This window comes from Macaca nemestrina, chromosome 2 (assembly GCF_043159975.1).
Source record: "Macaca nemestrina isolate mMacNem1 chromosome 2, mMacNem.hap1, whole genome shotgun sequence".
Taxonomy (NCBI): Eukaryota; Metazoa; Chordata; class Mammalia; order Primates; family Cercopithecidae; genus Macaca; species Macaca nemestrina.
Window position 1 is genome coordinate 80,025,750 of NC_092126.1, and position 23,001 is coordinate 80,048,750.

The 23,001-nt window shown below is 34.4% G+C and overlaps 2 protein-coding genes across 6 annotated transcripts in view; both read right to left on the bottom strand.

Moving 5' to 3' along the window:
- LOC112422920 (serpin family I member 2) overlaps positions 1 to 23,001 on the bottom strand; it is a 62,210-nt gene that overhangs the window by 21,099 nt on the left and 18,110 nt on the right. Inside the window, exons 1-5 of one of the 2 annotated variants that reach the window (XM_011715232.3) lie at positions 12,361 to 14,017; positions 11,437 to 11,693; positions 6,835 to 7,065; positions 5,260 to 5,454; positions 4,987 to 5,179 (exon numbers count right to left, since the gene is read on the bottom strand). In XM_011715232.3, coding sequence (XP_011713534.1) covers positions 4,987 to 5,179; positions 5,260 to 5,454; positions 6,835 to 7,065; positions 11,437 to 11,683 — 866 coding nt within the window. In that variant the 5' untranslated portion in view covers positions 11,684 to 11,693; positions 12,361 to 14,017. Of the gene's footprint in view, positions 1 to 4,986; positions 5,180 to 5,259; positions 5,455 to 6,834; positions 7,066 to 11,436; positions 11,694 to 12,360; positions 14,018 to 23,001 lie in introns of those variants that run through there. The other variant, XM_011715223.2, reaches the window with a different exon arrangement.
- Positions 14,119 to 23,001, bottom strand: part of LOC105466139 (WD repeat domain 49) — a 189,786-nt gene continuing 180,903 nt past the window's right edge. Inside the window, exon 19 of one of the 4 annotated variants that reach the window (XM_071091202.1) lies at positions 14,119 to 14,278. In XM_071091202.1, coding sequence (XP_070947303.1) covers positions 14,259 to 14,278 — 20 coding nt within the window. In that variant the 3' untranslated portion in view covers positions 14,119 to 14,258. Of the gene's footprint in view, positions 14,279 to 14,944; positions 16,890 to 18,670; positions 18,985 to 21,833; positions 21,896 to 23,001 lie in introns of those variants that run through there. The other 3 variants (XM_071091203.1, XM_011715165.3, XM_071091201.1) reach the window with 3 other exon arrangements.

Genomic DNA, 23,001 nt, shown 5'->3' on the forward strand with positions numbered 1-23,001 from the left:
GGATAAGTTAAAATTGTTAATGAACCAAATACATAAGCAAATTGTTCCTTTAACAAATCAGAAGACATTAATTTAGTAAAAAATGAACACATTTTACATGTAATTCTGTATTAATGTGATTAAACAATAACAAATTTCTATCCTCTGAATTTAGAAAAAAAATCTCACTTTTCCTTCTCTAGAGAGAAGTTTTGAAGTAAATGTCTAATGTCCTATTTTTCATGATGCCATATGTATGGAAAGGGGGGAAAGCTTCATTCAGGGTCCCCAAAGAGAATAAATTAGAGTGACTGGAAAGTTGAATTCTGGTTTTGAAGATATTTAAAATTAAATAAAGAGAAATAATATAGAATTTCTTTCCTTGAAATTATTTGTGTACTTTAACTCAGTAATACTCATTTATCACATACTATATACCATGAAGCATGCTAGGAACAACAGAAACTAAAATGAACAAGACCTAACCCGCTGTCCCAGAAATCACATTTTTTTTTTTTTTTTTTTTTTTTTTTGAGACAGAGTCTCGCTTAGTCGCCCAGGCTGGAGTGCAATGGCGTGATCTCGGCTCACTGCAAGCTCCGCCTCCCGGGTTCACGCCATTCTCCTGCCTCAGCCTCCCGAGTAGCTGGGACTACAGGCGCCCGCCGCCTCGCCCGGCTAATTTTTTGCATTTTTAGTAGAGACGGGGTTTCACCGTGTTAGCCAGGATGGTCTCGATCTCCTGACCTCATGATCCGCCCGCCTCGGCCTCCCAAAGTGCTGGGATTACAGGCGTGAGCCACCGCGCCCGGCCAGAAATCACATTTTAATAGGACAGACAGGAATGTGAGCAAGAAATAAAAATGCCGTGTAACAAGTGCTATGATGTAAATTTTCCTGAAATGTTCTAGAAATGTAGGTAAGGAATGGTTCACTCTAACTAGGCATATTTGAGTATATCTACATGGAAGCAATAACTTCAAGGGAAACCATGGAGGATTAATGGGAAGTTATTGGTCAGACACCACAGAGAAGGGCCTGCCACACAGAAGAGAAAGGAGTGGAGTCAGAGAATTCAGAGAAGACATTGTTTCTAGTTTGGTACTGACTAGGCAGTGATCTTCTTTTAACAAAGAAAAAAATAAAATAAAGCTGTCATTTATTTAGCACCTTCTAGTTGCCAGACTTTGTGCTATGAATAGAAGTATGTAATGAGATACTGTAACTGAAACTGCCAAGTTTTTAAATATCATTGGTGGCTGGAATTTGTATGGAAAAGGGGGATACAACTGCCAACTATTGTTTCTGTTTCTATATAAATGAAGATTCAAATTCAGGTTTTAAGGCAAATTGTTCTTTTGTTTGGGGAAAGCAATACAATGGGCTTTTTCATTTTGCAAGCAGAACCAGTGGGAGGGAGATGGAGTTTGAGATGACGAGGGCATAAGCTATTTTATATGATATGAAAACATTGTTTTCACTGAAATCTCTGCTATAGATTTTTTTTTTTTTTTTTTTTTTTTTTTTTTTTTTTTGGAGATAGGGTCTTGCTTTGCTGCCCAGGCTGGAGTGCAGTGGCAGGATCACAGCTCACTGAAGCCTCAAACTCATGGGCTCAGGCGATCCTCCTGCCTTATCCTTCACAATAGCTAGGACTACAGGCACACACCACCATGTCCAACTGATGTTTTGTTTTGTTTTTTTTTTCTAAAGACAGGGTCTTTCTTTATTGTTCCTGCTGGTCTTGCACTCCTGGGCTCAAGAGATCCTCCTGCCTTGGCCTCCCAAAGTGCTGGGATTACAGGCATAAGCCACCACACCTGGCAACTATAGATTCTTGTCACAACTGGGAAACTGGCCTTAGAAAGCATGGAAGAAAATCTGGGTCACTTTCTCTTTATACGGGGAAATGGTGAAGGACTCTGAATGCTGAATAGGAGGGAGGTGTAAAGATAACTCTTTTGGGTGAAGGTGGGTGCTAGTACCGTTGCAATGGTAGGCTAAATATAACAACGGACAGAAGGGGACTCTTTGGTACAAGAAATAGTCTACACTCAAGGAACTATCATGATTGGTACCTGGTTTTAAATTGCTTTCTATGTTGTAAGCCCCTTTCACTATCACCAAGATTTCAGTAAAATTTGCTTAAACATTGAAGTCGTTCTTCTTGTATTAGTTTGCTAGGGCTGCCATAACAAAGTACTACAAACTGGGTACCTTAAATCACAAATAGATTGTCTCACACTTGCAGAGGCTAGAAGTCTAAAATCAAGATATCAGCGGTATTGGATTCTTCAGAAGGCTGTAAGTGAAAAATTTGTTCTATGCCTCTCGTTGATTTGTAGATGACCATTTTTTCCCCCGTGTCTCTTCACACCATCTTCCCTCCATGTATATCTCTGTCTAAATTTTCCTTTTCAGATGACACCAGTCATGTTGGATTACAGCCCGGCCTAATGACTTCACTTTCATTACTCTGTAAAAACCTCCAAATAAGGCAACATTCTGAGTTACTGGGTGGGGGGATGCAACTCAACCCATAACAGTTGTGCTTGGAAGAATTAACAGAGAAGTCTGTGTCTACACTGTGAGAGTAGTTGTATGGGAAGTGTGGAGTGTAGCCCTGTGTGGAGATGCTGAGAATAGGGCCAAACAGTTCAAAGTTGTCTACACTGTGGGAGTAGTTGTATGGGAAGTGTGGCCCTGGAGTGGAGATGCTGAGAATAAGGCCAAACAGTTCGAAGTTGTCTACACTGTGGCAGCTTGGACAGATTTTTGGACTGTGAAACTTTCCCCTAAGGATTCCTAAAAATGCTGTCAAAGGAAATTCTGGTGAAAGCTTGTATTTCTTCTTGTCAATTGAGGTTGGGGCTTATGCATTATTATTTAGACTGAACAATCTGGCAATCAGTATCATTATCCACATTTTAAATTGAGAAAACCGCAACTCAAAATGGTCAAGTGACTCTCCTGAGACCCCACTGGTGGTACATGTCACAGACAGTTTTCAAACTCAGTAATTTTGTTTTTGTCTCCAAGAAAGTGATCATTTCAAAGCTAAGAGAAGCAACTTTGAAAATAAACAATTTAATTTCAAAAAATATTATTTCATTATTAGAAGGTAAACAATCTGTCATACACACCATTAAACTCCAGTGTTTGGCACAGTAGGTGCTAAAAAAATCCTTTGAAAAAAAGAATAATGTCAAGTAGAGATATTCAAATGGCTGGGAAATGAAAGAGAAGTTGGGGTTAGAGATTCAGATTTTAAAAACCAGAATAACAGGGGATAAATAATATTTCTCAGAGAGAGTAAGAAGAGGAAAATTCTGAAGATGAAACTGATAAAATTTTTGCTTGGGAACAGAAACAAAATAAGAGTCAGTCAAGGAACAAGGAAAATTTCCAGAAAGAGAGAAAGAAATAAATCAGTAGTGTCCTGGGGACTAAAGGAAGAAAGCTTTTCTAGAAAAAAAGGGATGCTTAATAATACTTTGATCAAGATCCCAGAGTTAGGATGTGAGAAGTAGAGGATACTTCTTTCTCCACAATATCAAAGAAGGTAAAGATTAATAAAGATTTACATAAAATTTGAGATGACTTCTATAAATAAAGAGGAGAAAGTTTACCTGATAATAGGTTTTCTTTAGGATATAGGAGACTGGCACACTTGATGGAAGTAAGAGAAATCAACCTAGAGTAGTAAGTGAAGGAGAGAAGTAATGTCCTGGTGTGGTATGGGTAGGAGTAAAGAAAGTTCTCAAGAGTAAGCAAGGAGTGCTGAGCTCTAGTCTTGGTGAGGCCAGAAGTTACTCCTTTCCAGGATTTTGCTCCAACAAAATCAACAGTTGCAGTAGTTGCAGTAGTTGAAGAACAGGAGTGGCTTTCACTGCAAACCTCCATGTTCAACTGATTCTCCTGCCTCAGCCTCCCAAGTAGCTGGGATTACAGGCACCCACCACCATGCCCAGCTAATTTTTATATTTTTAGTAAAGACAGAATTTCACCACATTGGCCAGTCTGGTCTCGAAATCCTGACCTCAGATGATCTGCCCGCCTCAGCCTCCCAAAGTGCTGGGATTATAGTCATAAGCCACCATGCCTGGCCAGGAGTGGCTTCTTGAGTGTACTCAGAATTGAGGATAATTGAGAAGAGAATTAGGAAAGGGATAAAGACAAGGAGGCAAAAACATTAAAAATGTTAATGAGACTATGATTGAAATAACTAATGACTAGATCCTGGCTTAGTGGAAAAGGAAGTAAAAACCAAGAGGTTTAAGAGACCAATGGCCAGAAACAGGGGAGCACAAAATAATTAGGGATTCATGAGTCTGAAAGAAAATTTAGAAATAAAACGACAGTATATAACCTATTGGACATAAATCTCTTTTTAAAAGCTTGGGTAGAGTGTGAATTGAGTCATTTGGGCACAACTTTCTCTTTGAATTTTCTCCTGTCCCTTAGACGCATGATGTTAAAAAATTAGTTCATAATTACTGCCTCCTGAGATAACTCTTTGCAATTTCCATTTTGTACTAACTACCTAAAATTGACTATAGGATTCTGTTTATAATTCAATGATTAGAGCACTATCTGTCAAAGTGATATGACATATCTTTCAATTGTATAAAACACACCATTATAATTATTTTTTCTTAACAAGAGATAAATATTAAAAATTCTAATCAGGAAAAAAGTGGAGAAAGATAAATTAGCCTAATAAAAAGACAATAATTCCTTCTAATCCCAACATTCTAATTTTAAGACATATACTTATCTTTTTCAGAGAAAACTAAGCCCTTAAATTCAGTTCTTCTCACAGTAAAGCAATGCTAGCACAGGTAAACCCTGCTTTAGCATCCAAAAGTAGAGTAAAATTTCCAAATGCATTTGTATTTTCATTTGCGTCAATAGACTTTTCAGGTATTTGCTACCTTTCAGCTGACTGCTCAAAATCCTACGTAAGTGGAAACGTAAGAACTCGTATAATAAAATAACATCACTAACCTAGGGAGGCTTATTTCCACTTCCTCTTCTTGCATCTCAGAGAGCCATTTTAGGATTTGCTGAGCAGTAATTAGTTTTTCCACTTCTTCTATATCCATACCTTCTGCAGGAAGTATGGTAATTAAGCTAAATTCATCACCTTTATAAGACAATTCTAAAACTTGGTAGTTCACAGAAGATTCAGAAAAATAACCTGGAATAGACAAAATAAAATATCAAATATACTTGGCAATTCTCAAGACTATGCTTAGGAACTGTGGTTTCTCACATTACCATATTTTGTTCTCAGAAGAGCCTTCATCATTGGAATTTTGATAGTTGAACCATTTTTCTTAGTAAAATTTATCAGCTGTGTGTCCTCTTTTCTGAATTTCTGTTTCCAATCTCCTTTGAAATAAATAGCATTCACCAGGACAAGCCGAGTCAGAGGGCCAAATTCTTCCCCTGAAAACATGTCTTTAATTTTTCCTAGGAAGTGGGTGGAGGAGGAGGTAAGAAGAAATGTGCAATAGTGATTCAGTGGAATCGCTTTGAATAGAATTAAAGCAAAAGTGTCTTTTGCAGATCAGTTTTGGATAGGGCATGTTATCATCTAAATATGGTAAATTTGAGAATAAACAGGATTGCTGTTAAATATTTCATGAAGAAACAGGTGCAAATGGAATTTCACTACGAAATTAGAAATATGAGACTGTTTTAGGCAAACTTAGATATACGTAGACTCTCTTCAGTAAGATCATTTGTATCCATTGTATGTCAGACATAAAGAATAAAGATATTTCGTCTTCCATATTTACTGTTATTATTCTGTCTATTTCAAGGTCTTCTAACATGTCAATCGTCATAAGTAAGTTAATGGTACACCCAAACTTGCCAGTGTGACAGTTGCATCCACTGACCATTGGAAAGGGAAGAGAATGGAGGTTACTAGCATGATTATTTTCCTCCAGATAACCGATCTCCTACTTCTATGTCCAGTGAGTTTTTCCAAGTTATGAGAAATAGGCATGACTGGGTGCCATGGAGCTGTCTAGTGATGTCCTCATTTCCCACAGCTGTGAACATGACTCACCACACTTATCTCACACTTTCAACTTGTGCTTCCCCATATAAGGCTTCCTATAAGGCATATGTCTTATAACAACAGTTTTCGTAGCTGATTAAATAAAGAAACAAAGTACTATTAATTGAGGGCTTGGTATATGCTTGTCACTTCACATATATTATTATTAAAATTCCAAAGAATTCTGAAATGTTTTAATAATATCTTCATTTTAAATGGAGCATAGCTTATAACTTTCCAAGATTTCAACTGAGATTTGTATGAATTTAAATTTACTATATCCCTCTGTAGTAAACTATGAAATTTTTGCTAGCTTGCCTTTAAAGTTTAGACTACCATGTTTATGATAGAACTATTAACATTTATTATTAAATATTAACACATTCAACTAAAATGTGTTAATCGTTTTCAGCATCTGTGGGAAAGAAGCCATTTGGGATTGACAGATTTAACTTCTACCTAGCCAAAGAGATTATTTCTGCTTTTATACCTGAAAAATCTAGGTTTTAACAAAAATTATTATTAAAATTATTTCATTAAAAAGTCTATAAGCAAGTATCTCTAAAAATAAAATAAAAGAATCAGTATACTTTTCAAAGCAGCTTACAATTTCTTTCCAGTTTTGTAATTTAATATTAATTTAAATAACAATGAAATGAAATAGGACATTTGATTCCTCTGATCCATAGTGCAGTAGGAAAATATTCAGCCATTCTTTACTTTAGGATATTAAAAACCATGAATACAATGGCAAATAATAATTTTAGAAAAATGGGAAACTTTACCATCTGTTTTTCTTTCTACCCAGGTACTTATCATCTCTGCACAAGCCTTTGCATCTTGAAAATCCACCAGTTTTATAGCACTCTGAAAAAATTCCTTGTTGCCATGGAGATACTGTTCTTTCACAGTGAATCCTTCTTGAAGGTAGAGGGCATTGGCAAGATTAAATGTAAATTCCTGTTTTTTCTCTGAGATGGCAGAGAAAAATGACTTCAGTGCAAAAAATTCTTCCCCTAGAAAATAATTTTAATACATATTGGCATATTGAACAACATAAAAACAACAGATTTTCAGCTTTGCTATCTAAGCACTCTGATTCATATCACCATTTTTTGCACCCTTAGGTATAACTAACAATCCCTTCAAAGTTAATATAAATATTTTAAGGATGTATCTCCTGTAGAATATGCATTTTGTAGAGAAATCATCTTTTATATGGAAAAAAGAACGTCCATGTAAATTTGAAATTTGTCAAAAACAAGAATATGCATTTATAGAAGCTGAAGGGAAGTCCCTCTTGATAGTCACATTTAGCTCATTTTTAGTTGTTGAAGTTTATGTTTAGAATCTTATTCTTTGCATAACGTGAGCATGTGATTCCTATGAAAAGGGAATGCTAATGAATGCTGATGGGGATATGACAGTGATGAGCAATCCTTTTCAATATTACTTTTATTTCAGCTGAAGAAAAAAATTGTTCTCTTATAAGCAACCGCACCTGTACAGGTTTTAAAATTTACAAGGCAACCTCTGTAATCGTCTCTAGAGATGCGTAAGAATCAGAATTGCCTATTTCTACAATTCATGAATTTATATACTTTGGCTGTCGACATCAACCATAAAAATCTTTAACCATTTTAACTCTAACCACTAGCCAAAATAAGTCAGTCAGAGTCAACTGAAATAATCACTTTAGGCCTATTGTTTATTTTTGGACTGTTCTGACTGCCGTGTTGTCCGGAAGCTATATATGCCTATGAGAGAAGTCTACCCTGATATTTGGTTCAATAGCTTCCTGTTCATTGCCAAAGTGTACTGACAGTTTTCATTTCCTTCTGGCTTAATCTTAGAACTCAATCATTAAGTCTTGTAACTCTATTTCAAACAGGTTCTTTCAGGGCCTTCATTATATTTTCAGTTAAATACTGCAAATGCCACTTTCATAATGTAGAAGTTGATATATTCAATTAATCTTTATTCAAGAAAACTGGGTATTACTAAGAGGGATTTACTACTAGATTTCTATTGGAAATAAGGAGGATGTGTGTGTGTGTACCTATGCTTGTGTAAATACATTTTTTTTAAATCAGAAAGCTAGCAGCCCATAGGGCATCTTTGTGCAAATAAAAATAGTTCCCTCTCTGGGGGCTGGGCAGCTCCATGGCCTCTCATCCTGTCCAGCTGGGTAGAGACTACATTTCAGTCCCTACTTGCCTTTTTGGCCTGGCATTCTCACAATCTCACAGGAGGCTTTATGAAGTATATTACATTATATTTCAAACTCCAGGATTCTCTGTTAACTAGTATATAGACACAGGTATAAACAATTTCAGATATAAAAAAAACTTGCTTCCATATGATTAGATCTGAAGAATTTCAGTAATTCTTTATAACCCTGAAATTCCTTACATTAGGAAGGGAAGAAAGTTAAGCCATTTTACGATTTATGTAATGATTTCAGATGTAACCATTTATTGCTATTTGAAGCCTGAAACAAATATCTCCATCGCTAGGCGGCTCCAGAAAAGCCTTTCTGAGTAAAGACATGAGAGCTTTTCCAAAAGAATTCATTAAGGTCAGAAATGAAGTGACAGAATCTGAAACTAATTTTCAGAAATCTGAAATACATGAACATTTTTAAAGGAATAAAAAAAATAAGGGGAGAAAAAGTAGTTCCAAATCATTTGTCAAAGCAAACAGTACATGTCATGTACTTAAGGTCTAAGTCTAGGTGACAAACAGCTGCCCTTTGATAAATCGTTGAACTCAGAAGTCAATGAAAAAAACGTCACCAAGCAGTACAAGTCTGGAGAAGAATATAACATTAGCTGCCCTATAAATTTTATTTGGTTTCTAGATTAATGACATTTTTAGCACAGATCAAAAAAGAATGTATATATACACATATGTATACATATACATGTGTATATATGTATATATATGTATATGTATATGTGTGTGTGTGTGTGTGTATATATCTCCTAATAAGTAATGAGAACAAGTTTATTTCATTTTCTAAAATAGAGCCATGGATAACCCACAGGTCATGGGTGAATGTGGCTCTTGATTTGATTGTACCAGACCTCCAGAAAATGTTCTAAAATTCAGTGCATGTTCTCTTCTGCTAGTAAAAGTCTAAAAGCCAATTTTGTGTGCATATGGGAGATCCAAAGATGAAAACAAAGGTAGTCATAGAATTATAGATTATTTCAGCCAGAAGGTCCAAATAAATTACCTAACCTCAACTTTTCTTTTTACAGTGAGGAATCTGAGGCCCAGAGAGATTAAGAAGCTTCACAAGTGACATTACTTGTGCCAAATCACAAGGTCATTTAGTTGCAGAACTGGGACAGGAATTCATGTCCCGTTCTCTTTTCAAACCCTGTGGAAAAAAGAAGCACCTTCAATTTTGCCTTTCATTCGTCATCAGCACTAACAGAGGTAAAGTAAAAGGGAGTATTAACAGATGTTCAGCAAAACGGAGGTGGTAAATTCAGAGCAGATGTTTTGACAATGAAGTAAAGAAGAAGACCTGAGGACACTGAGAGTCTTACATAATATATAATAATTCATATTCTTATTAATGTATTAATGAGAATATATTGCTCTTATATTCTTAATTGTCACTGAATTATTTTAGGAATTAGCTCTGAGCAAATTATTTAACCTTTCTTTGTCTCAATTTTCTGAGGTTTATTAGAAGGTTGTTTGCCTAACAAACTAACTATAAATATTAAATGAGAGAATATACATTAAGCGCATGAAACAGTGGCTGATATGCTATCTGTATTTTTGACAGTGCATTATTATTATTACTTTATCATGTTCACAATTCACACTTGTTAAAACTTCTGTGTTTCTCTATATGATGTATCCATTTAAAGTCATTTAGTTTCCACAGACTCTAATTTATGTATCTTCACAAATATTGTATTACTTTTTCAAAGCTATAGCATGTGATTTAAACATTTCTGGGAGTGGTGTAGTGGGATTTGCTGAAATTAATCAAGTTAAATCTGGAATACATTGACTTCAGTATGCACTATTTGCAAAGAAAAATTCTTACAATTCACTTCACTATCACCAACTTCTTTTCTGTATAAAATTGTCTTTATTTAAAATGAAGCAAATACAATCTTGTAAATAGTATTTTCAGGAAAGCAAATTTATAAATACAGTTACTCTGTGACAAGAAAAATATACTGAAATTATAGTTGTAGCAACTAAATTCCAAAATCAAAAATCTGTATTTAAAACACAGTATCTCAGAGTAATCCAAAAGCTGAAAATTAAAACAACTACAGAAACTGAGAGGATGAGATAGCTAAGGAGATGAGCAACAACTTTTTTTTTTTTTTTTTTTTTTTTTTTTTTTTTGAGATGGAGTCTGTTGTGTTGCCTGGCTGGAGTGCAGTGGCACGATCTCAGCTCACTGCAACTTCTACCTCCTGGTTTGAAGCACTTCTTCAGCCTCAGTCTCTTGAGTAGCTGAGACTATAGGCACTTGCCACCATGCCCTGCAAATTTTTGCATTTCTAGTAGAGATGAGGTTTCACCACATTGGCCAACCTGGTCTCGAATTCCTGACCTCAAGTGATCCACCGCATCAGCCTCCCAAAGTGTCGAGATTACAGGTGTGAGCCACCACGCCAGCCGAGCAACAATTCTTTCAAATGGGATGCCAGCACAAAAGCACAATATCCCAGTAAGAGGGATAGACACTATCCCAGACAGACCATGAGGAGACTCCAACAAAACAACCAGCATTCACAAGCACAAAGACCTCTGATGATTTAAATCCTTTTTTTATCCCACTTTCCTTTTAAAACTACTAACAACCTCTTAAAATGAAGAAATTAATGTTTTTTCTTGGTCTTGTTACAGATAAGGTGCATTTTTTTAAAAAGAAATGTTGGAGACAACCTACTGAAGAAAGGCTAAATAAGTAACGGTATTTCTAATAAGATACAGTAATTAAAATTGTATTTTGAATCAGTGCCATTACATGGGAAAATGATCACAACATAGTGATAGTGAAATAGTATGTATGTATATAGATGTATATTTTATGACTAAGTACATACACACACATATGCACGCCCAATATAATCTCAAGTAATTAAAACTGGCTAAAACAAACCAGAAGAAAATGTCCAAATATATACTTAATTTTACATTTACACAGATGTCAATTTCTCAATAATTTTTGTAACTTTTTAGAGGAAATAATTCTAAACAAATGAAAATTATATTTACAATTCTCCATTTTATTACAATTTTCTACTTTTCACTTATTAAAATTTTTTTATCCTGAACTTCTAATATTAAAAAATGAATGTGTCCTTATCTTATCCAGTATAAGTAAGGAGATGTAAGGGTCTCACCAGCTGAGGTTTCCTGTTGTTTTAAAGTTTGTCTTATCTGCTGCTCTGCTTTTCCTTTGGCTCCCAGTTGTACCATCTCAAGAACCAAAGTTATTCCAAGGGGTGAAAATATAATGTTGTTCTTATGAGATAAGGAAAGCTCTTGATAAAGATCCACTGCAAATTCGGTATTTTTTTTAGCTGAGCGTCTTGAGGCTTGACTTCCAAAAAACAGCAATAGGAGACTCCACAACAAGATTGTGTCCATTTTGATTCCTCTGTATCGTTTAAATCAAAATGTATTTATTTTCAAAATAGAGTTTTCCATAGAGAGCTCAACAGAAAACTTTCTACCTATTGTAGCTTTCTATCTTAATAGAACTTACTAGCACGAGTGAACTCTATACAATTAGATTTCTAAGTATCATCTGTTTAGAAAAAATGGTTCAAGTGCTAATGGTATTTCTTATATATCTTCAAGAACCAGTAGAAAATTTACTTGTAGCTTTGTAACAAAAATCAAAAAATACACTGCAGTGTCGGAATGTTATCAATGGCAATGGAATCTCCAAATAGTTATACAATAGTTTTTTCTATCTTTTCTCATGCTTTTTAAGTGGGATAACTGTAACTCTGACATCAGGTAAACCTTCTGTGCAGTCTACTCTACAGTAATTTATACATCACGAGGAGAAATGGAATAAAGACAGACTTACTCCCGTGTGATTTTAGACCTATAATATTAGAAAATTAATGTATTCTAAAATAACTGAGTAATCGGGCTAACTTTTTACAATTTTCCTCACTCTTTATTTCTTAGGACAAAATAACCCAAAGCCCTCTTCCTGCTTTTCCAAAAGAAGAAAAATGCAATGCAGAAAACCTGCAAAGTTTGAGACAAAATGGCAATCAAATATAAATGATACAATAAAGTACAATGCTCACTACCTGGGTGATGAGATCATTTATACCTTAGTGTCAGGCCATATACCCATGTAGCAAACCTGCACATGTACCTTTTAATCTGTAATAAAAGTTGAAATTGTAAAAGAAAAAATATAAATAAATGAAATATAATATCAAAGAATTGACAAAAATACTAACATAAGAGTAGCAGCAATTGAAAACCATAAACAATTCACAAGATTAATAATACCCTATTAAAGTGCTCTCCACTAAAATTGCAGGAAATTCAACCATTTGATTATACCTCAAGCAGAATTAGTTTTGCAATATTACCACATATTTGGTAGAATGCTGACTCCAAGGCCTCATAAATTTTAGTAACAATAATTTTACCTTATAAATAACACATGTTAGTAACCCTTAAAAACGTATCCATCAGTAAGTTACCAGAACGTAACCATTAATTAGTGGTAAAGATGAAATTCTTCAGAATAGTGTGTTGTCAGCCTTAAGTAGAGACTTACATTTCTAGAGTGTTTTGCAGATCATTAAGGGGGCCACCATGACCCACAAATGGGTAGGAGTCACTAAGAACAACTGTATTTATATATAAAGATTACTAATAGTCAAATTTTCTTCCAAACTAAACTATGGAGTTATTATTTAGATATTTCAAATTATCTTTCAATGTATTTTGTTAAACTGTATTTGTTTAGACATACATTTGCAAAAGACAAAAATCTCAAAAAACAATCCAAGGCAATTGTTAGAAAATGTGTTGGGAAACTTTAGATGTAGACATATGCTATTAATATCAAGCAAATGTTTCATTAGGGACTAATTTAGCATACAAGCTTGTAAATGACAGTGCAATAATAGTTAAAAACCAGTGAGTAAGAGAAGTTTTACATGCAAAATAAATGTCTATGTATCATTATCTTCTAATATATTCAATTTCTCAGAAGACTTCTGATCAAAATATGTGCTTGTAGATACTCAGTCAAAATGTTATTAGTACTTTTAAGTTATCAAGTGGAAATACATTAGATATAGCTTTATATATTTGGTTTATATTAGATAATGAACAGTATTATTAAAAATGTAAGTTTTTCTTTGCGGTAGAATCTCAGTATTAGAGTTTCCTTCTCAATATTATTAATAATCTTAATAATTAAATTTGTATTATTTGAGTATCCATTTTTTCTAGAAAATTTCTAAGCACTTAATAAATTATAACCTCAGACAAATATCTGTTTTAAAAATTCACTTGCCTCATTGGGTTTTGGATCATATCTTATCAGAAAGCACAAAGTACTGCTGAACTAAACAACCTGATGAATAGTCCTATAAGAACTGGGTCTTCTGATTTGTAGTGAAATCATTTAAGGAGAATAAAAGCGATATGTTAATTAAACAAATTCAAATGATTTTTACACCAAAGCAAATTGAAATGCCATTCCTTACTTTACTAAACACTCATACACAATGTTATTTCATATATACTTATTCAAAAGCTATTTATTTCTAAGGTACTTACCCCAAATTGGCTTCTGATTATTCACCGGAATATTACAACTAAAATATGCTTGCAGGAAAACCCTCGTACATAAACACCTGAGCAATCAAGGCCAACTCCACTTATCTTGAACATTGCTTGATTAATTACTCTAGAACCAAAGCAGGTGTTCACTACATTTGAATTCAGAACTAACATGATCGGGTTAATGATCAACTGATGAAATGTGCAAGAATTGAGAAATAAAACAATTATAGAATTTTTTAAATTATTAAGTTCATATTATTATTTTATCCATTATTTTACTTATTTTAAAAGTTGCACAGAATTTGAAAGGATGTGCTGGTGGTTGTAAATTTGCTAGTAATTAGTTCTTTTTGTTTCTCACAGGACTCCCACATCAGATTACCAATGCACTTCGTCATAAATATTTCAGAATGCCTATGAGAAAAAGAATAAAGCTAAATCAAGTCCGGAAACAGAGACAAATTACTACTGCATGTACAGAGTTCTCAACAATTTGTCAAATTATACAATAGTCAGAGGATTTTCCTGTGGATATAAGGTGCATTTGAATTCTTAAGAAAAAGAGTGGATATTGAATAAATACGTTCTTTATTGTGAGCAAAAAGGCCAGCAAAAAAGATAATGGATTTGCCAAAATATATCAGGATAATACTATTAGCCGTAGGTAATTTAATGATAAAAATTGGTGCTACCTTTATATACTTTTAAAACTCTACACGATTTTCTTTGCAAAAAGGTCATTAATAAAAAGTCATTAATAAAAAAATGCATAATTTAATGGGTTTCATCTCACTTTTGTAGTTCAAATCAATCACCTCAATGATAATCAGATATTAAGCACATTGTATTATTTATCCATGGCCTTTGAGAAGAGAAACAAATTAGGCCAGTTTTAATTAAACAAATATCTGTTGATCCCCAAATTTAATACTATTGCTGATAAACTCGTGTAAAAGAAATAGAGTGTAGATAGCTTTAAATGGAACTCATTTTATTAACTAATAAATTAACTAATAAAATGAGTTCCATTTAAAGCTATCTACACTCGCTTTATTTCACGGAGGACCCTGTTAACATCTTTCCATGTCCTAACATGACTATAACTTAAAATAGGCCTGAGAGTAGATCATTGCAGGCCATAATCTACTAATCAACTAAAATTTTTGATTTCCCATATAGGCATCTCCAAATATTTTCTAGATCTTGAGTTTTATTCTAATATTTCCTACTCTAACATAAGCATACTCTAGTGTAGCTTTAAGTTAACACAGAGATAATTTTCCAAAAAGAGTTGTGCAACACAAGAATACTATCATTCTACTTGCTTCACACTGCAATACATAAATATTAAGTCTGAATGTCAAGACTATCATTCAATCAATGCTTTTCTACCCATTTACTGACACCAGCAAACATACATCATCAGTACCCTTGGCTACCACATTATTATGTCTGTACACTGCTCAGATCACAATGTGATTTATCCAGAAATAGGCCATTACTTTTCCTACCAATGGCAGAGACCATCACTCTGTCCTACTAAGACCATTTAATGAAATTGTTCTGCAAGGACCTTATATTAGAGCAGTTCAGGCAGAATGTTCATTTTCCTGTCTCTTGAGGAGTAAAAAGCAATAGCCATAAATTTATTCTCCCTGGTTTATACTCTTTTAATAGACAATGAAGACAATACAATTTTCCATAAAATATTGCACAAATTTTTAAAATATTTTCCCAAACCTCTTCTTTCTGCAATCCTATTTTGCTCCTAGAAAATCAGGGGGTGGGGGGAATTATTCATTAATACAAGCCAAGGTGTCTTAGTATAAGGTTGATTGCCATTACTGCCCCACTGTAAAGTATAAACCTGGGAATAGATATAAAAACCACACAAGGGGTTACAGTTATTATCTCATCATTTTTCTTATCTTTTTATAGTTTTTTCAAGTAAAAATGCACTTAATTCCAAACTTTAAAAATATATAAGCAAATGCCCTCAACAGTAAAGAACTTAAAAGTTAATTCTTCCATTTAAGCAAGGACTCATTTCAGGCAATTTTTCTTGGTCAAGATTGTTCCTAAATTTTGAGTGATAATAGGAAAATGTTCTGTCAAAAGAAAAGGTTGAATTATGTTTAGTGTAAATATAAGTAATACAAACAAGGTAGCCTATTGAAGATTATGACATATCCTATTTTAATGTGACCAATTCCTTTTACCATAGAAAAATGGATCATAAGTAATTGAATCTGAATGCTAATTTGAGAAACAGCTTATAATGCCTTCAGTTCTGTTAAGAGTTGATAGGTGAGATCCTGCTACCTGCCTAGAAAATTAGATGCTGTGAGTTACAAAAGAAGAGTAAGACATATAAAAAAGATATTGTCTTTTTTCTTCTTTTTGTTTTTTCTCCAAATTATTAGAAACAGTTACATTAAAAGAAACTCTCATACCTTTAAAAGTTCCCTTCTCATTGAATATATTTATGAGACAACTCTTCTTAATTCCTTTTACAGAAGCAGCCCTGATGTCAATTAAGGGTGGAATTAGAGTTACAGCATAATACTATGCACATGTAGTAGGCTATAGAAAGAAGGTCTGTCTATATGAACCGCACTATCTCAGGCTATCACATCAAACAAAGCTATCTTCAAGGGTAAAAAGTAACATATGTTGAGCAAAAGAATGTCCAAATTATGCCAGAAAAAAATATGCCAAATGATGAATTTCCAACTTATGCCAGTGGGCTCATTCAGTGTTGGTTTTATAAACCACTACGTTTTATATAGCTTCACTTCAGAACGCTGAGGGTAGAAAAGGTGCATTCTATTTATATGTGAATATCTGGTACCTAAAATAGTATCTTGTACATGCCTTCAATACTTACATGAGGGATGGCTGGATCAGTGGGGAAAAGAGCCTTTGCAAATTATTTGGTACCCGCATTCTACTTCTATAACATCTTAACATTCCATTAAATTTCTGGGAATTGGCTCAGATTTCACTCCATTGTACTATCACCAACCTATGATTCATAAATCATATGCTCTGAGTTTGAAATGATGGATTATCCAATCAAACCTCCTACCCAGTGCAAGAAGTCTTTGCAATATTCCTTTTGAGACAGTTACCCAGTGTCTGCTTGAACACCTCAAATAATCTTTTTGTCCAAAAGCAACTTTTCAAATTTTAAAAAAAATTTACCTTGAAATACTTTCAAATTTACATAAAAGTTGCAGATATAGTTCAAAGAACTGCTATCTCCATCTCCACCTCCTCCTGTTTCCCCAATTGTTAGCATCTACTGCATGTGTGTGTTTCATCTATATATCTATCCTCCCAATCAACAAACAGATGTAAATATAGATATGTATATGTGTCACCTGTGTGTGTATATATATACATTTTATATATACATATAATTAGTATTTTCTGAATCATTTTATAGCAAGCTGAAAACATAATTTCTATCATACGTAAACATTCTATTATTATATTTTTCTAAAACAAGGACACTCTCCTACATCATCACACCACCCAACAGACAAACAAACACACATGCACACACACACAGAGACAAATATACTTTTCTCCTACAGTCTTTCCTGTATGTAATTTTCATTCCATGAGGAGGGAAGGTGATATGAATAGCAGTCGTAATGCCTAACTCAGAATGCACTTCAATGTAGTTAGAATAGGCAGCTGTCTTCTGAAAATCTTTCCGTCACTGCCTTCTCCACCAAACAAAAATATTTGTTCCACTGGTGCTGGAAAGTCTATTGTTAGAATTCATTCCAATGGCTTTATACTATTAAGAAGCAAGTGAACCAAATGATAAATGACAAATACCACGGTTTGGAAGTAAAACAGACCTGGGCTCCAATCTCAACTCTGCCATTGATAATTGAGCTCTCTCCTAATAGATTCATATCTCATATTTTAGCTCTAAGCTAATATATTCATATGATTATTGTGTGGTTTAAACACAATGGACATTTGCAGTTGCTATACCAAGTGGTCCCCTACATATTGCAAATTATTTTCCTTTACTACATGTATTATTGAAAAATTCTTCTTAGACTACAGCTTGTTTTGAAAGGACTCTTTAAAATATAAATATACAGTAAGTCATTATAGTTATGTAAATGAATTTACCAATTCTTTCTATAGGACACAATAAATAAAGCAGAATAATAATATTAGTTGCCTGGAACATGATTATATTTATAAATAAAAACAGGTCAACAAACAGAGGCAGTAAGTTGCAGAACCAAATATTTCCCACTTGACTTTCCACATAAAGTGGGTCATTTATATAACCCCAGGCCCTTTGATTTTTTTTCAAGACTATTACCTCTTTGATGTGCTATGATATTCAATTTTTTTTTATTATACTTTAAGTTCTAGGGTACATGTGCACAATGTGCAGACATTCAATTTTAAAGTACAGTATAATGAACTATTGAAGTAGATCATATGCAGTAATTTCCCAATAAGCTTATAGAATGAATAAAATCCAATAGGAACTAACAAGAAGTGGTGCTATTGACAAGGTCTGATTACCATTATGAGAATTATTTAAAAAGCACTAGAAAGTGTAAAAAAGTGGAAACAGTTTTCTTATTCACATTTGTAGATATTTACTGTATCAGTACTTTTCATATATTTCAATGCAGGTTTTACAATGAAAATTGATCAAAAATATTTGTCTATAGGAACAACCAGAAGGGCAACTGGTTAGAACTTTGTTCTGGAATCATAAATTTTTTATATAAAAATTCTTGAGAATAAATACCAAGATGATGCTCCAACTTTAGTTCAATATTTATTTTATTAAGAATACAGAGAAATTGAAAGATGATGGATAAGAGCAGTACTAAATTATCCCATGAAGACAAAACTTCCTGAAGTTCAAATATAAAATAAAAGGCAGAATTCTTGATGCTTTTTCTGCATTTTATATATGTACTTTACGTGACGATGAAGTTTTTCCTATTATAATTACTTCTTATTTTTCTTCACTTCACAACTTTTTTCTTGGCATAATTGCTTGGCTTTTCGTTCATGATCCAGAATTTCCTTGGGAAACAGGTTTTTCTCATCAAATACAGCTTTCAAAGCTATAAAATGATGAGGAAAATTAAAAGTAAATTATATTTGTTAAGAGACCTATTTAAATGAAATAGTGGGAAGAAAATTCTCAAATTTTGCTTTTTCTAAAAATCTTTGTAAAACACAGAGTGTATTTGGGGAAATTTTCTCTAAGCTTCTGCTATTCTGTTTACTTCAATTTACATCTAAAAGTTAAATTTTAGTAGAGTTTGTTCTTTTAATGCATATATCTTAATAGAAATCCACCATTCTAAGGGTAGAGGATTATAGAAGTTTGTGTTTTCCGTTTTTGTTTTTTAATCTACTTAACAGCTATCAAGACATAAAGAGCCAAGAAAAAATTATTCTTTATTGAAATAAGACAATTAAAATAATCAAAACACAGTTTTACTGTCTGCATGAATAAAGAAGTGCAACTACAATCACATCCATAGGGGTTGCAGTTTTAGGAAAAAAAAGAACCAAATTATTTCCATAAGTGGTTATATTGTGCATCAGTGAGAAGTAGGAAGAAACTGCGCCATGCATTCTAGAAAATAATTTTGGCATTTTGCATAATTTTATTATTTAAACAAATGCTTATTGAATGTCTATTATACACAATGTTCTATGCTCAGACATAAATGAGGCACAAATACGACTAAGTCATGACCTTTCTTCCAATTGGTGGAAACTAGAAGCAGTAACCAAATAACCAAAATATCATATACAATAAGATATCATTCCAAGAGAATATAAGCAATGCAAATTGTGTATAAATATGTAAGAGATATTATAACAATATATAAAGATTTTTTTAAAAGCTTTAAGAATTAGGTACTTATTTGAGGTAGGTCTTGAATTCCAGATAGGATTTTAATTGATAATAAGAAACATGGAGGTGGGGAAGAATTGGCAAGGGTTGGATAGGAAGTGTCAACTAGAGAAAAAATGGTGAATAAAGAATGGAAAAATAGGCCGGGCATGGTGGCTCATGCCTGTAATCCCAGCACTTTGGGAGGCCAAGGCAGGTGAATCGCCTGAGGTTGGGAGTTCAAGCCCCGTCTGGCCAACTTAGTGAAACCCCATCTCTACTAAAAATACAAACAATTAGCCAGGCGTGGTGTCAGGTGGCTGTAATCCCAGCTACTTGGGAGACTGAGGTAGGAGAATCGCTTGAACCCCAGTGGCAGAGGTTGCGGTGAGCCGAGATCACACTATCACACTCCAGCCTGAGCAATAGAGCGAGACTCTGTCTCAAAAATAAATAAACAAACAAACAAACAAACAGAATGGAAAAATAATAACTACTATTGGAATAACTCTAAATAATTCAGTACAATTTAAAAGAAGCATAAAATATGTGAAAGAAAGTAAAGCGGAATAAAGTTGGAGCTGGACCTAGGAACTTTTTAAACACTAACCAAAAAATATGAAGTTTAAAAAGCAAACATCGGCCGGGCACGGTGGCTCAAGCCTGTAATCCCAGCACTTTGGGAGGCCGAGGCGGGTGGATCACGAGGTCAGGAGATCGAGACCATCCTGGCTAACATGGTGAAACCCCGTCTCTACTAAAAATACAAAAAACTAGCCGGGCGTGGTGGCGGGCGCCTGTAGTCCCAGCTACTCGGAGGCTGAGGCAGGAGAATGGCGTGAACCTGGGAGGCGGAGCTTGCAGTATAGTGGCATCTTTATATATTTGGATTAAACACAAAATAAAACAAAAACTTTCCCCTTCCAGTATACACTATACTGTATATAGGAAGTATATGTAGACCTTGGCTACAGAAGTCAAGATCTTCCCTCTTCTTCTCATGGAAATCATATAAAAGCAACCAAGAAAATGAGAGATAATAACTTTGCAAATAAATTGTACTTTAACAAAACTCAAAGACAGATGTAATCTGCAGCTCACAAAGTATAAAGAAGCAAAACAGCTGAGACAGGACAAAAGTTGCTCAAGAAAAAGTGAAAAGTATAGAGAGTATAAGAAGGCCAGCAGCAGCATCTTAGCATGTGCTGGGAAAAAGATAGTCACTGTGAGTGACAGGCTCACCAGGAAATACAAATGCTTTATTCCTTATATACATGGATGCTAAAAAGAGGTGAAGGTAGCTGGAAGCAGAAGCTCTCTGGGACCTTGTTTGGATCGGTGAAATAGATGAGGTAGGGCTACCTGTATCACACACATGAGTCATTTTTCGCTAAAGCACTCTGTCCCCATGGGATGTAAAACCTGAAGGATACCCTGTTCTCACATCCCAGCCTCTTACTCAAGGATTTACCACGTATTTCAAGTTAAAAAAAAAAAAAAAATCCACCTCATTAAAGCTAATTAATTAAAAGAGGAAACTTTTAAAACTAACACAGCATGAACACAAACTTATATAAGGAAAAACTAAAACCAATCAAATTGAAAAAAGAGCAGCAAAACTAATCAATACATGAGTTACCACCAGAAAAATCTTGCACAAACATTGTTACCAAGCATTTTGACAAAATTAAATTTTAAAAATTAAAAAACAGCAGTTGCCTCCATGAAGGAAGATCACAGAGCAGAAGTGAAAAAACTCAGGGAAGAGATGAAGACACAAGAGGAAATGATTAAATATGAGGTAGCAAAACTCAGAAATAGAGGCAAAAAAATCACCAGGGAAAACAGAGTTCCTGGAACACAATAGGAAACCTAGAGTATAGAAATGAGAAAAAATATATAATAAAAGGAAAATTATAAAAAGAATGAACTAGAAAAATAATAAATGTTGAAGGCACACAAATAAATAGATCTACAAACATATAATTAGAGTAGGTATTATATTAGTTCGCCTTCACATTGCTGATAAAGACGTACCCGAAAATGGGAACAAAAAAAGCTTTAATTGGACTTACAGTTTCACGTGACTGGGGAGGTCTCAGAATCATGGCAGAAGGCAAAAAGCACTTCTTATATGGCAGCAACAAGACAGAAATCAGGAAGAAACAAAAGTGGAAACCTTTGATAAACCCATCAGATCTCATCAAAGTTATTCACTATCACGAGAATAGCACGAGAAAGACTGGCCCCCATGATTCAATTACCCCCCCCCCAAGGTCCCTCCTACAGCACGTGGGAATTCTGGGAGATACAATTCAAATTGAGATTCGAATGGGAACACAGCCAAACCGTATCAGTACTTAAGAAAGAAAACCAGCCGGGCGCGGTGGCTCACGCCTGTAATCCCAGCACTTTGGGAGGCCGAGGCGGGCGGATCACAAGGTCAGGAGATCGAGACCACGGTGAAACCCCGTCTCTACTAAAAATACAAAAAAAAAAAAAAAAAAAAAAAAAAAAAATTAGCCGGGCGCGGTTGTGGGCGCCTGTAGTCCCAGCTACTCGGGAGGCTGAGGCAGGAGAATGGCGTGAACCCAGGAGGTGGAGCTTGCAGTGAGCCGAGATCGGGCCACTGCACTCCAGCCTGGGCGACAGAGCGAGACTCCGTCTCAAAAAAAAAAAAAAAAAAAAAAAAAGTAAAAAAAAGAAAACCAAAATATAACAAATATTTAAAGGCATCATTTAATAAAGGTTTCTTCAAATAAAAGTCAATCTGACATATGTCGAAAGGACACATTGTGCACTAGGAATAATTGACTTAGAATACTCAAAACCAAGTCATATCCCAGTAATGTTATTAGACTTTAAAGATAAAGAGGAAATCCTCTGGCAACTATACAAAATAATCAAGTGACCTAAAAAGGAGGAAAGTATCTTGCATTAGATATTTTATAGGAATGACCAACACCAGAAAAGAGTAGAGCAATGCCTACAAGATAATCAGGGAAAGAATATGTGAGCTAAGAATATTACATACATTCAAGCTGCCCTTCAAATCCAAAAACTATCAATGGTGTCAATATGTAAGAAATTTAGGGATCATTGTTCCGCAGAGTCCTCTTTGAGGAAATTTCAAAAAGCTAAACTGAGTCCGGGCACGGTGACTCACGCCTGTAATCCCAGCACTTTGGGAGGCTGAGGCAGGTGGATCAAGAGGTCAGGAGATGGAGACCAT